The 12,121-nt window shown below is 39.1% G+C and overlaps 1 protein-coding gene across 1 annotated transcript in view; it reads left to right on the forward strand.

The window, feature by feature from the left end:
• The window catches only part of ARSJ (arylsulfatase family member J), a 39,500-nt gene extending 33,010 nt beyond the window's left edge, over nt 1–6,490 (forward strand). The window contains exon 2 of the mRNA XM_082758462.1: nt 3,689–6,490. Coding sequence (XP_082614588.1) covers nt 3,689–5,090 — 1,402 coding nt within the window. The 3' untranslated portion in view covers nt 5,091–6,490. The remainder of the gene's footprint in view (nt 1–3,688) is intronic.
• Nucleotides 6,491–12,121: the final 5,631 nt, after the last annotated feature.

Consider the following 12,121-nt stretch of genomic DNA (forward strand, 5'->3'; position numbering starts at 1 on the left):
AGAGGACAAAATGTGCATTGAAGAGCCATCTAACAGAGACAGCCAGGATCTAGATCCTGGAGGGGTAAGGAGAAAGGAAGAACAGTATATGTGCATCAGGTATTCACAAGCCCTGAACACCTATGCTTTCATACAGAATACTCGCATCCTTTTGCCTATAAAGGTCTGTGGACAGTGAATACTGTCCATGAAGGTCAACGTCTGAAAAGCTAAACAATTGGATTCCTTGGTCTGTCAGCATTTGTTTATAGTGACCTGCTTACTAATGTTGTAATTACAGTGATGAGGTCCAGACAATTCATTATCAGAATTTGCTTTCTGCATTTGGGATTAAATCCGTGTTCTGAAGAATTAGCTGGTGAGGGGTGGAAAGCCACGGAATCTCTAAAACATATTTCACAGCAATTTGGTGGCAGTTGGTGAGCTCATACTTTCATCTTCCAAGAGAACTCCCCCCAGATCAGCATCTGCCTCTTATTTCCTTTATGTTTTGCTGTGATCATTTTTTTTCTCTTACATGGTCTAAATACAGTTTCAAAGCAGTAATGTTGAGAGACTTTTCCTATTGCTATTAATGCCATTTACTTCCATATAATCACAGTCTTTTGCTCAGATTGCTTTGTTTTCCCACGAAACATCTGAAAGTCCTTTGAAAATAAAATACTTTCACTGAAAAAAAGTAATATCAGCACATAATGGATCAATTACGAAGGCATGTGGCACAGAAAAGTGAGCAAATCCTGGCCATTTTTGTGATAGGGAAGAATATCCTGATACTTACAGGTTGCTATTTCTTTGAAGCATTTTTGCAGTTGGAATATTTTGGCTTAAAATTGGTTATTTTGCAGACCCCTTTTTACATGTGTGGAAATACATATACAATCTATATGTATGAGTGCGTGTATGTATATTCAGGAGCTATGCCATAAATAGCAGCCACATACATGTGGAAAACATACCAAGGGCACACGAAATCAGACAGAAAAGAATTTGAGCAGGGCTGTGTTTGTGTGTTTTAGCCAGCATATTGAGTGACTTACTGAAGGGACTGCTGCAACAAGATGCACTGCTGTATTTCAGGTATTATACTGAGAAGAATATGTATAAACTGAGGCTAATCCATGGTATTTTTTGGTTCAGTATTGGTCAGATTGCCAGTGTAGGAATTTCATGCTTGGATACACAATTGTATCCAGCCTTAGCTGGGGAATCCACGTGTGGGTTATGAATTCTTTACGAGAATTAACTTTGTATGAATACCCAATTTGCTGTGTAAGCTTTGTCAAAAGGCAGCTTAGTCTGCAACGTGTTGTTCTGTTGTCCGTTCCCTCCAAGTCCAGCTTCTGTGTCAAGGAGGAGGATGGAGGGGTCTCCATTACCTCAACGTCACTGCAGAGAAAATTCCGACTTCCAGCAAAATCAGCGCAGCTGGATAGAAACTGCCCTACAGGGCCTGGGTGCTGATCTCAAGACAGAAGAGGCTGCCAAGGTTCAGGAAGGCAGGAGCTATGCATGAGAACAGCAGGCTGCGAGCAAGGACTTTTTCAGTCAGGTCAGATCAGAGGAATTTACTGAAGGAGTGTGACAAGGCAGGGGGAAAGACAAGGGGAAAGAAATTAAATGTCTTCTGAGCACAGTCCTCTGAAGACTCTCAAAGGAGTAAACTGAAGTATGGGGCACTGCCATTAGTCAGTGCGGTTTCCTTACGTAATTTACCTGTTCTGAAGAGTAATGTTATACTTGAATCATGGGAAAGATGTGGATATTTGTGTGTGTGTGACATTTCTTTTATGAAAGCAAAGAGTAGAGCTCAGAAACCCATAATTTTGGGAGTATGCTGTAACTCTCCTGTGTCAGCACCAGCCCTTGAGTTCTGGGACAATTGGATGGTAGGGCTTCAGATCCCCAAGCTGGCCACGGATAGAAACAATGCCCTGAAGAAGTGCCAGGGAGACAAAGGGAAGCAGTGCTGCAGTGTGCTGAGTACAGGCTAGCTTAAAGCAGGAGTGCAGCACCCAGAGCTTCTGCGATTAAGTAGTTAGACAGGAGCTTCTGGGTCTGTGAAAATGAAGTCCAAGAATAAAATGGAAGTTACACAATTATTACAGATTGGCAGGCATTAAAGACATCTATGTTGCCTACTAAGGTTTTGTCCAGGAAGACATCGTAGGAAAGCAGACTTTAAGTTATTTATGGACAGGCAGAGCCTAATGTTTTTAATTTTCTAAATAGCTCAGGAGGCCAGTCAGATTGGCAATACAAGCAAGATGTGTCAGGAAGTCCCAACTACAAAATAATAAAAAAGTATTTTTGAGGAAGATTCCCAGTAATGAGGCATCTAGCCGTTCAACTCAGGGCTGAGAATTCAGTCTGTTCCACACTCAGGGAGAAGCCTTCTTTGGTTTGCAATGTGCTGTTACATTTGATTTTTAGTGACAAAGTGGTATAAACTGATTGGTGCTTGATTTTTGATACTTGCTACTGCCCATGCTGAATTCATTTTCTAATCATATGGATGCCATATGTGTTCTTCACACATAGACTGTACTGCAGGATTTATTATCCTATCCTTTAAATATGCTGCTGTTGCATGTTCAAAGTCCAGCATATTTACATGCTGCGGATATGTTTACCACTAGCAAATTAGGAGGTATTGTAAAAATTGTATATATCCACATAATTTCCTATAATCATTGTGAAATGGTGACATGAGAAAGCTTTTTGTGGGGAAAAATGGTACCTCAAAAAAAACGGTACCTCAAAATATATCCTGTTTATATAGATATTTTGACTAATTCAGTTCAGGAAGGGGAACATTGCGAAGACATGTTAGTTAGGCAAAGACAGAAAATGAGTTCTGAGTAAAATTATGCTTTCAAGTGCTCATGAACATCTTTCAATACACCTGCACCCTTAGTTTTGGCTAGAGTGCTTGCCCTACACACGTACTTAGGCCTCTCACTCAGGAGATAAATGCCCACACGTGGGACTGTTGGAGACCCCATGGGAGCAGAGCCAGGCCCCGTAACATACATGCTGACGGCTGGCTCCACTGTTATATTAGTAACATCTCTGCTAAGTCATAGCCCATGTGCGTTTTGCATGATGGATGATCAGAAATCAGATCATCAGGGTCTCAGTGCTGCGCATGCTGTGAGAGCTGGTCCCAAGTCAGGGCTGTGCTACTTGTTTATGCCCAGAAAAAGTCACGCAATCATTCTGCCTTCTCGGTTTTGTATTATGCATAAGGAATACTGCCGGTGAGTTTGACTGCTGGCTTTAAAATAGTAATGCCTCACTAATGGCTCGCAGGCAGCATCTGAGATACCCTGACATTGCTCACGCTAGAAGGAAATTAAAGTGCTAAAAATGAGGCCAGAAGGGAGGGGAGTATGTGATGCTGCTGTGTCATGTTACTCCTTTGGTATTGTTGCCCAGTGGCCAGAAAAAGGGGGGAGCCCCTCTTTGTGAAGTAAAACAGATGCTGTTCTCCTGTTTCAGCAGATTTAACGGTAGAGCCTTGTGAGTTTTTGATAGATGCACTTTGAAATATCTCAAATGAAAGTTGCTTCATATTCAGGATTTTTTTTTTCTGTTAGTTACGTGCATGGGTGTCCATGGGTAAGAGCCTGAGAGTTTCCTTTTTCCCCCTGCCTGATGCATCTGTCTGTCTCCTGCCTGCCTGCAGGTACCAGATACACACCGGCCTCCAGCACTCCATCATCCGGCCAACGCAGCCCAACTGCTTGCCTCTGGATAACGTCACGCTACCTCAGAAGCTGAAGGAGGTTGGTTATTCAACGCACATGGTTGGCAAGTGGCACCTGGGATTTTATCGCAGAGAATGCATGCCCACACAGCGAGGGTTTGACACGTTCTTTGGCTCGCTCTTAGGCAGTGGTGACTATTACACTCACTTCAAATGTGACAGCCCTGGGATATGTGGCTATGACCTGTACGAGAATGATAATGCAGCTTGGGATCATGACAATGGCATCTACTCGACGCAGATGTACACGCAAAAAGTACAACAAATCCTGGCCTCCCATAATCCCAGGAAACCTATATTCTTATATATTGCTTACCAAGCCGTTCATTCACCTCTTCAGGCACCAGGCAAGTATTTTGAGCATTATCGATCAATAAATAACATAAACAGGAGAAGATACGCTGCGATGCTAGCTTGTTTGGATGAAGCCATAAACAATGTAACTCTTGCTTTAAAGAAGTATGGTTACTATGACAATAGCATTATCATATATTCCTCAGATAATGGTGGGCAGCCAATGGCAGGAGGAAGTAACTGGCCTCTGCGAGGGAGCAAAGGGACCTACTGGGAAGGAGGCATCCGTGCTGTTGGCTTTGTCCATAGCCCCCTTCTGAAAAACAAAGGGTCTGTGTGTAAGGAGCTGGTGCACATCACAGACTGGTTCCCCACTCTGATCACACTGGCAGAAGGACAGATCGATGAAGACATCCAGCTGGATGGCTATGATATATGGGAAACCATTAGCGAAGGCAGACGTTCTCCACGGGTAGACATCTTGCACAACATCGACCCAATTTACACCAAAGCCAAAAATGGGTCCTGGGCAGCTGGCTACGGGATCTGGAACACCGCGATTCAGTCTGCCATCCGAGTGAATCACTGGAAACTACTGACAGGAAATCCTGGATATAGCGACTGGGTGCCTCCACAGGCCTTCAGTAACGTGGGCCCCAACCGCTGGCACAACGAACGCGTCTCTTGGTCAGCTGGCAAAACCGTGTGGCTTTTCAACATAACCGCTGATCCGTATGAACGGGTGGACCTCTCTGCACGGTATCCAGATGTAGTGAAGCAGTTGTTGCGGAGGCTTTCACAGTTCAATAAGACTGCAGTTCCTGTTCGATACCCACCTAAGGACCCTCGGAGTAACCCAAAGCTGAACGGAGGAGTCTGGGGTCCGTGGTTTAAGGAGGACGAAAAGAAAAAGAAGTCAGATAAAAGTAAAGGTGCAAATAAGCAGAAGAAGAATAAGAACAAGAAAAAAGCAAATCGGAAAAAAGGGCAATCATTACATTGCCGTTCACGTCTTGCTGGTGGATAGACTCAAGCACATGGTCTTTTGCCAAGTCTAAGTCAGCTTGGCCTGATTTTATTGAACTTCTCACAGAGTATACCAGAAATGCCAGCTCTGCACTACGGATGGAAGCTGTCATCTTTTTATTTGTTCTCAAATATCACCAGCACAAGATACCTTGACACTGTGCCTTGAGGATTCATGAACATCCACACGACAAACTTTCTCCTTTACAGGAAGAATGGTGCTCACCCATTACAGCTACATTCCAGATAACAACACAGATAACTTCAGAAATCCCATTTTTGATGGACAAATGGTGGTTCCTTGCATAAATTAGTCGGAACTTTTGGAGACTATGGAGAGGTTAAAATGGCAGATGATTTCAAACTGACCGATGATTCATAGGGAGAAAGGAAAAAAAAAACCTTGAGAACCTCTGTATGTCAGAGAGTGTTAGTCACCAACCTATGAGATTTTTTGGTACAGCACAGCAAAAGCATGAAGCCATCCGAATAACTTCAGGGGGGAGGGGGGTTCGGGAGAGGAGCCTGATGGGAAGAAAGCTGCTTTAAATTAGACTGTGTCTGTCATAGATAAACCAGAAATACTTTTTAAATTCCCTAAATGTGCTAAGCTCACCCCATTTGTAGTAAAACCAGAAGGCTGTTATTCAGCACACATGAGCAGCTAGCACATGCCATGTATAATTTATTATAGGCATAGGCAAAAGCACCAAAAAATCACCAAAGTGAATGTAATATTTAAACACTTTAAGATAGCTATACTACAGTACATAAAAGACATAATTTATTTTACAGCACAATACTTTTTTGTCTTCCATTGCAACTCTAATTAGTGGGTGATGCAAGGTGCCCCTCTGGGTGCTAGGGTTGTTTGTTTGTTTGTTTGTTTCCTTTGATTTTTAATTTTATTTTCACTCTATCATTCAGAGTTTTATTTAACAGATCCACATCCTCAGAGTACTGTAAAGCAAGAAAATATTGTAGACACTGCTAGGATGAGAAAGGAGAATGATTCAGGTACATCATTTCATTATGTATTTGCCTCCAATTACTTTGAATGTAACAAAGTGATTATTTGATTAAGTAGTCACGTGAATATTGTTCAGTTTCTGTACAGAAGCTAGGTCATCTTTATGTTTTTGGGGAGAATTCTACTTTAAACTTCTTATTTATGTATCTATTAAAATAGTTTATTTTTATGGCATTCAGAAAAGTAGTCTGTTGTTTTTTGTTTTTTGCATTGAAGATAGCAATTCTGTTCTTGTTTATTTTAAGTTAACTCAATAAGCTTTTTTATTATTTTTGTTGCTGCAGGGCTGATTTTGTGACATTTCCCCTCTGAAACAGCATTTCTCCTTCCACTACATATATAATTAGAGGCCTTGTTCACCTGTGTGGATGGTTAATGGATGTACCAATTTCATATTCTTGATAATCTGTGATAATTGATACAATACATAAAATTCAAGGTTCAAGATGAATTACATTAAACAAATTTGATGGTTCATTTGCTAACTAGCTAGAACATAGTTTGGTAAATTTAAAATAAGCGTGCTTCCCAACTATATCTCATTTGAAACAGAAATCACATTTATATAAATTGATTATGGTTGAAAAATTAAAACATTCCTAAAATAATTACACACTAAAATCTAGATCATGTCCAACACTCAAAAAAAAAAAAAAAAAAAAAAAAAAAGACTTTTTTGAAAAGAAACTAACTGCAGACATTACCAAAAACTGGTATATTGCAAATTTGCAGCTACTAAGCAGAATAAAGCTGTCATTAGCAAACACTTAGAAACAAGTTAGTCAGATTTTAGAGTTACTTTTTAATGAATACACTCAGATGATAATAAGAATGGGCTTCTTGAGTAAATAATCGTAACCTGTAAATAATCGTAAAAGGATAATGTGTATCTGCAGAAGTGTTTAATATTGTCACTACTTTTCGTCATACTGTGTGGTTGTAAGAGGAATAATTAACTTTCTGAGAAGTCTTTCTAGCTTTACTTGAGATCCAGAATATTCAATGACTGAGCAGGAACTCAACTGTTCTCTAATTTGTCACTTCTTTTAAATGTACCATTAATGTCTTTAAAAGAAATGATGAAAACATCCTGAGATACTATACTCCAAAGTGGCATGTATAAAATACATGTCTTTGAGAGAATTTTTTTTTTGTCTTTGAAAAGAGACGAAGACTTTAACAAGTAGTCTGGATCAGTTATCAGTACACAAATGTATGTACCAGTTGGACAAATGTAGAGGCACTTTTTGTGATGTACCTTTCTAGTTTGGGAAAGAATCTACGTTTCCATAATAAACATTAGCAGAGAAGTCAAGGAAGCAGGAACTGGTTTTGAAACAGTATGCTGTCCGGTTTACATTTTAACACACAAGTCACTATGTTTATATTTGAAATATGCCTGTGTTGAACACTGAGTTCAGAATCAGAAAGAAACAGTAACGTTTCTGACTTTCTGAGGTCATTTGGAAAGAGATGAAATCAGATGTGTAAGCTAAATTATATATAAAAAAGGACTGAGATATTTTGATATATTTTTGCATAATAGAAACAAAGGCATTGAAATGAAGTGTTACGCTCACAGGATCTATGATCACCTCTTTCCAAGGAATGTTTCAAGGTTCTTTTATTGGTCTGAAGCAACCAGAGAGCATTATTCTCTGACAATGTTTTATTCTGTAAAAATTATTTATTTTTTTTTTTTTGTCTCCTCCCGCAAAATGTGAATCCTTGAAAGCAATCAGTGCAAAGCAGAACAGTGGATCAGATCTTGCATGACTGTATATTAAATATACATGCCACAAGTGTTTGTAAGAGCATGCAGTGGGAGTACATTTTCTAAGGCTGCAGTGGCTGTCAGTTAGGTTGATTCCCTTAAAATCAATTCTCTGATCTGCTATAGGGCAATGGTTGGATTCACAATGGGATAGAAAATATGTACAGTTTGGAAGCCTTCCTGAATCTTTTGCTGAAAATACCCTGATGTGAAAATACCACATTGCTATTTTCCTGTCTACTTTCACTCATTAGTTCTCTTTGCATTCCAGCAGTACAATGGTCTTGAGGTTTTGGTGATACTACAGAGCGCTTAAACCCAGCTTTCTGTTTACAGAGTAGTTCATTCACCCACAGCAGTGTTTCACAGGCTTCAGGATGTGTTACTGTCCTATCCCTGGGAAGGTAGGACAGGTACCTCATAAGAAGGTCTGAGTTCAAAGAAGGCCACCAGACTTACTGAAACTACAGTCCTATACTCTGAATCATAACCATCAGTCATCCTAATTGCTGGACAGACATACTGAGACATTTAACCCTTTGCTCAGGATGATTTATTGTGCAAGGTATCTTGAAAACAACCTTATATTTGGTGTAAGTCACAGTAGCTGGTCTCTCTACCCATGTTTTGAAGAGATCTAGAAAAAGTCTTTGGGGGAGGAAGGGCAGGGAGCATCTTTTATTATTTTTAAATTCTCTTGACCCTTTTATTTAACAAATGCTATTATGGATACAAGAAAAAGGCAGCACTGAAAATAGCTCTCTGTTGTGATCTTAGTGACAGCTACACCTTTGGAAGGACCCACCTGAGCAGGGAGACAATATTACTTGCTTTTCCATGTGTTGTTGATAGCTGTGATCCTGGATAATCATTTCTAATCCAAAGCATCCTGAGGAGTGAGAAGCATAACTGCAGGGAAGGAAGAAAGAAAAGCTTGAAATAAAACAAAATGGAAGAACAAAAGCCTTTCCTTGTGATCTGTGCACCCTGAACAAAGTATATCATTCTGAATTTCTTTTTAAGGTCCTGTAAGTGTGAAAAATATTTGTGTTATCCTTGTCAGGATTTCTCAATCTTATTCTAAAGCTCTTTGAATTATTTTTCAAATGCTTAAATAATTTTATCATCCGCTGTTACAAGTTAGCTTTTTATCTTTATTGTTGTTACTCAGTTTGACATAAAGTTGGAGAGAAAAGACTATCCTGACTACAGATAAAGACCAGAGGAAGGAAGTGCCAAGAACAGTAAGTAAATCTATAATGGCAGTCCTTCTATATGGATCATGTTGTAAGATGTCCTTGAGGTTGTGAAGCTCAGGCATGGGAGATGAGTTATTATAACTAAAGGAGTCATTGTCTGGAGCCACCCTATAGGTTCCTGTATCTGCTGAGACATGTGGCTGTTTTGGAAAGTGAATTAGGCGATTAAACCCAGCAAATTTCTCTCTCCCCTGCAAGTAATGGATGCTGATTGGATTTCAAGCTGATGAAAGAGCACTCACATTCCTGTCTGTACAGGATTATGCATAATGGCTTATCTGAGGTATTGTCTAGACAACATTGAAACAGTTTTTTTGTGGTCTCACTGCACAAAATAAGCTGCTTTCTTTTTCTCTCACCATGTTTCATGCACTGCTCAGTCGGCAGCCAACACTCACACTTCTATACAGCCATCCACATTTGAGAGTTGCCTTTTACAAACATTATTAGCTTTTTGCATCAGAAAGTGAGACAGCAACAAAAGTTAGAACTTACGAGGTAAGATATTGGGCAGCAGCATTTGGGGATTAAACTAGGAACTAACACGCTGTTAAATTTTATTTCAATTAAATAGCTTCAGATTTGGTTGATGGCAAAGAATAAGTAGCTTCTACAATGCAATTAGACAAAAGACATGGTTATGTCTGGATTCTTTAATTATAAGGAGACACTGAATTTCTTCCAGTAGTATTCTTGAGTAAAAATGGGGGTGCTGGATCTGCCAGCTTCCATTCCAAAAGTCATTCAGAATGTCTCTGAATAAAGAAGAAGAAGAAGAATAACATATAGTATGCTCTATAGGATATTTTTCCAGATCTGGAGATCTGTGACCAAAGCACTATGCCTTTGCTGACTATTGTGCATTATACCTGAGTCCTGGGAAAAATAGTTGGTAATTTTCCATGTGTAGCATTCACACTCTAACATGCTTCTTTGGCCATCTCGCTTTAAATCCAGTGAATATCCATCAGTGATGTTAAAACAAAGTAAATAAAATAAAGCTTACTTCATGATGCATAAATCAGAAATTATGCTATCAGCGTTAGGTCCACCATTCCAAAAGATAGCATTAGCTCAGAGAAGGACACTGAAATACACACTTCTTTATCGGTTGACTACTGGCTTAATGAACTGTACTCCCAGGACAGCAGTAATTTTGCTCTTTCTGCTCTCAATCACTTATTTTCTAGCTCCCAAGAAAAGGCAGAGAATGCACATTCCCACAAAAAAAAAAAAAAAAAAAAAAAAAAAAAAAAAAAAAAAGAGGATAAGATTTAATTTAGCACTTAGATAACATAAGCTTCAGTGCAGTGTTCCATTTCTGTTCAGCAAAGTACTCAATAAAGTACATCATTTCATTTCTGAGGAACATATTTCAAGGTCTTGATGAAGTGAAGGAGTCATGTAAAAGACAGGTCAGTGTGAAAAGAGAAAAATGTTCCCTTTCTCTGAATTATGCTTGTTTTTGCCTCTGCCAAACAAGTTAATAGTAGATATAAATGTAGTTTGGAGCATGAAAGAAGATCGAATTAAGTGCCTAGATTTGAATTGGAGTTGCAGCAAAGGTACACTCCACAATGCAGTTACAAGCTATTTCGTAAATTCCATGTGTTTGAATTATAATCAGAGCAATGTTGCTAAAGTTTAGCTTGTGACCACAGTAGAATAACTGATTAATGACTGTTAATTGTGAATTTCCAAAATGAGAATAGGGTCCTGAAATGTCATACCAACACAGCTTGAGAAATATGTTTTTAAAATTCCTAATAAACTTCAGTCTCAGTAAAAGTCAAGTATTTAATCACCTAAAATTACTGCAGGCCGTGATGTTTGTTGCCATTCCCAAGATTTGCCTAAAAAAATCACTTTTGAGAGTTACTTGACAAGGCCACAATTATTCCTCTTTTAAATGCAGCTTTGCTTCTGCTAATTAAGATTATCTACCACAGAACTGCATGCAAGAAAAAATCAAAGGGCCCTAAAAGTAGGAAAAGTATCTAGCATGCAGTTTGGAAAAGGACATAACTAGTGTCAGAATCTAGTATTTGCCAAAATCCAATGCAATAGAGTAATTCATTCATTTTAGATAACCAAGATGTGCTTTTATTTTCTAATGTGGTTAGAGAAGAAGGGAAAACATGGCCCTGTGAGAAAATGAAGATACCTAGCTGTGACTAGTATGGTACATGGAATGAAGAAATTGCAAGTTGCTTAAAAGGATCATTCTGGGAGGGTAAACTGAATGTCATTATAGAAACACTTAATCTACCATCACCCCTTCGTGTGTGTGTGTGTGTGTTTTCCTAAAACAAACAGCCTTCAGAGCTCTGAGTACTGGCAAAACTTGAAGGCCAAGGGTGTAACTAGTGATCTCGTATCTTTGGGTAACCTTCTTAAGTCGTTCCATGACAGCATACCATTTCTTATTGATGGGTTCCAGTTTTATTTCAGTTTTCATTAGCAGATTTCATTACATTTTATCAATTCAGATGGATTGAATAGAATTAGTTTTGATGAAGAGAACATTGCAGCTTTTTTGTTGGTACAGTTTGTCCTTACCAGATCTCTTAGGCTGTCAAGTAATCGCTAAGCAATCTCTTACCCAGATTGATTTCTAGTATACTCAAATAATTGATCTCTTATTATTATGTGGGTAGCTACTGGGGATTTGAAAATTACATTTACATCATCTGCATTTTGTTCTGGTGGCAGAGGAAGTTATCCCTCACAGGCATGGGGATAAAATAAATGTTAACCTCCAAAAAGAAGGGTTTGCAGGGGTATGGAAGGAGCACACAGCCCCAGCCTTCAGCATCATGACTTCAGCAACAAAAGCCTTACAGCTGCTCTCTTTGACATTTTTCTCTCTGTGATTTCTTTGAGATTTTAACTGCCTCTAGATTTTTTGTGTTCCCTTTGAAAAGGAAAGGCTAAATGATTAATTTTGCTTTCAAGATCAGATGTGAAAG

Source organism: Aythya marila (assembly GCF_965140915.1).
Source record: "Aythya marila genome assembly, chromosome: 4".
NCBI classification, from domain to species: Eukaryota; Metazoa; Chordata; class Aves; order Anseriformes; family Anatidae; genus Aythya; species Aythya marila.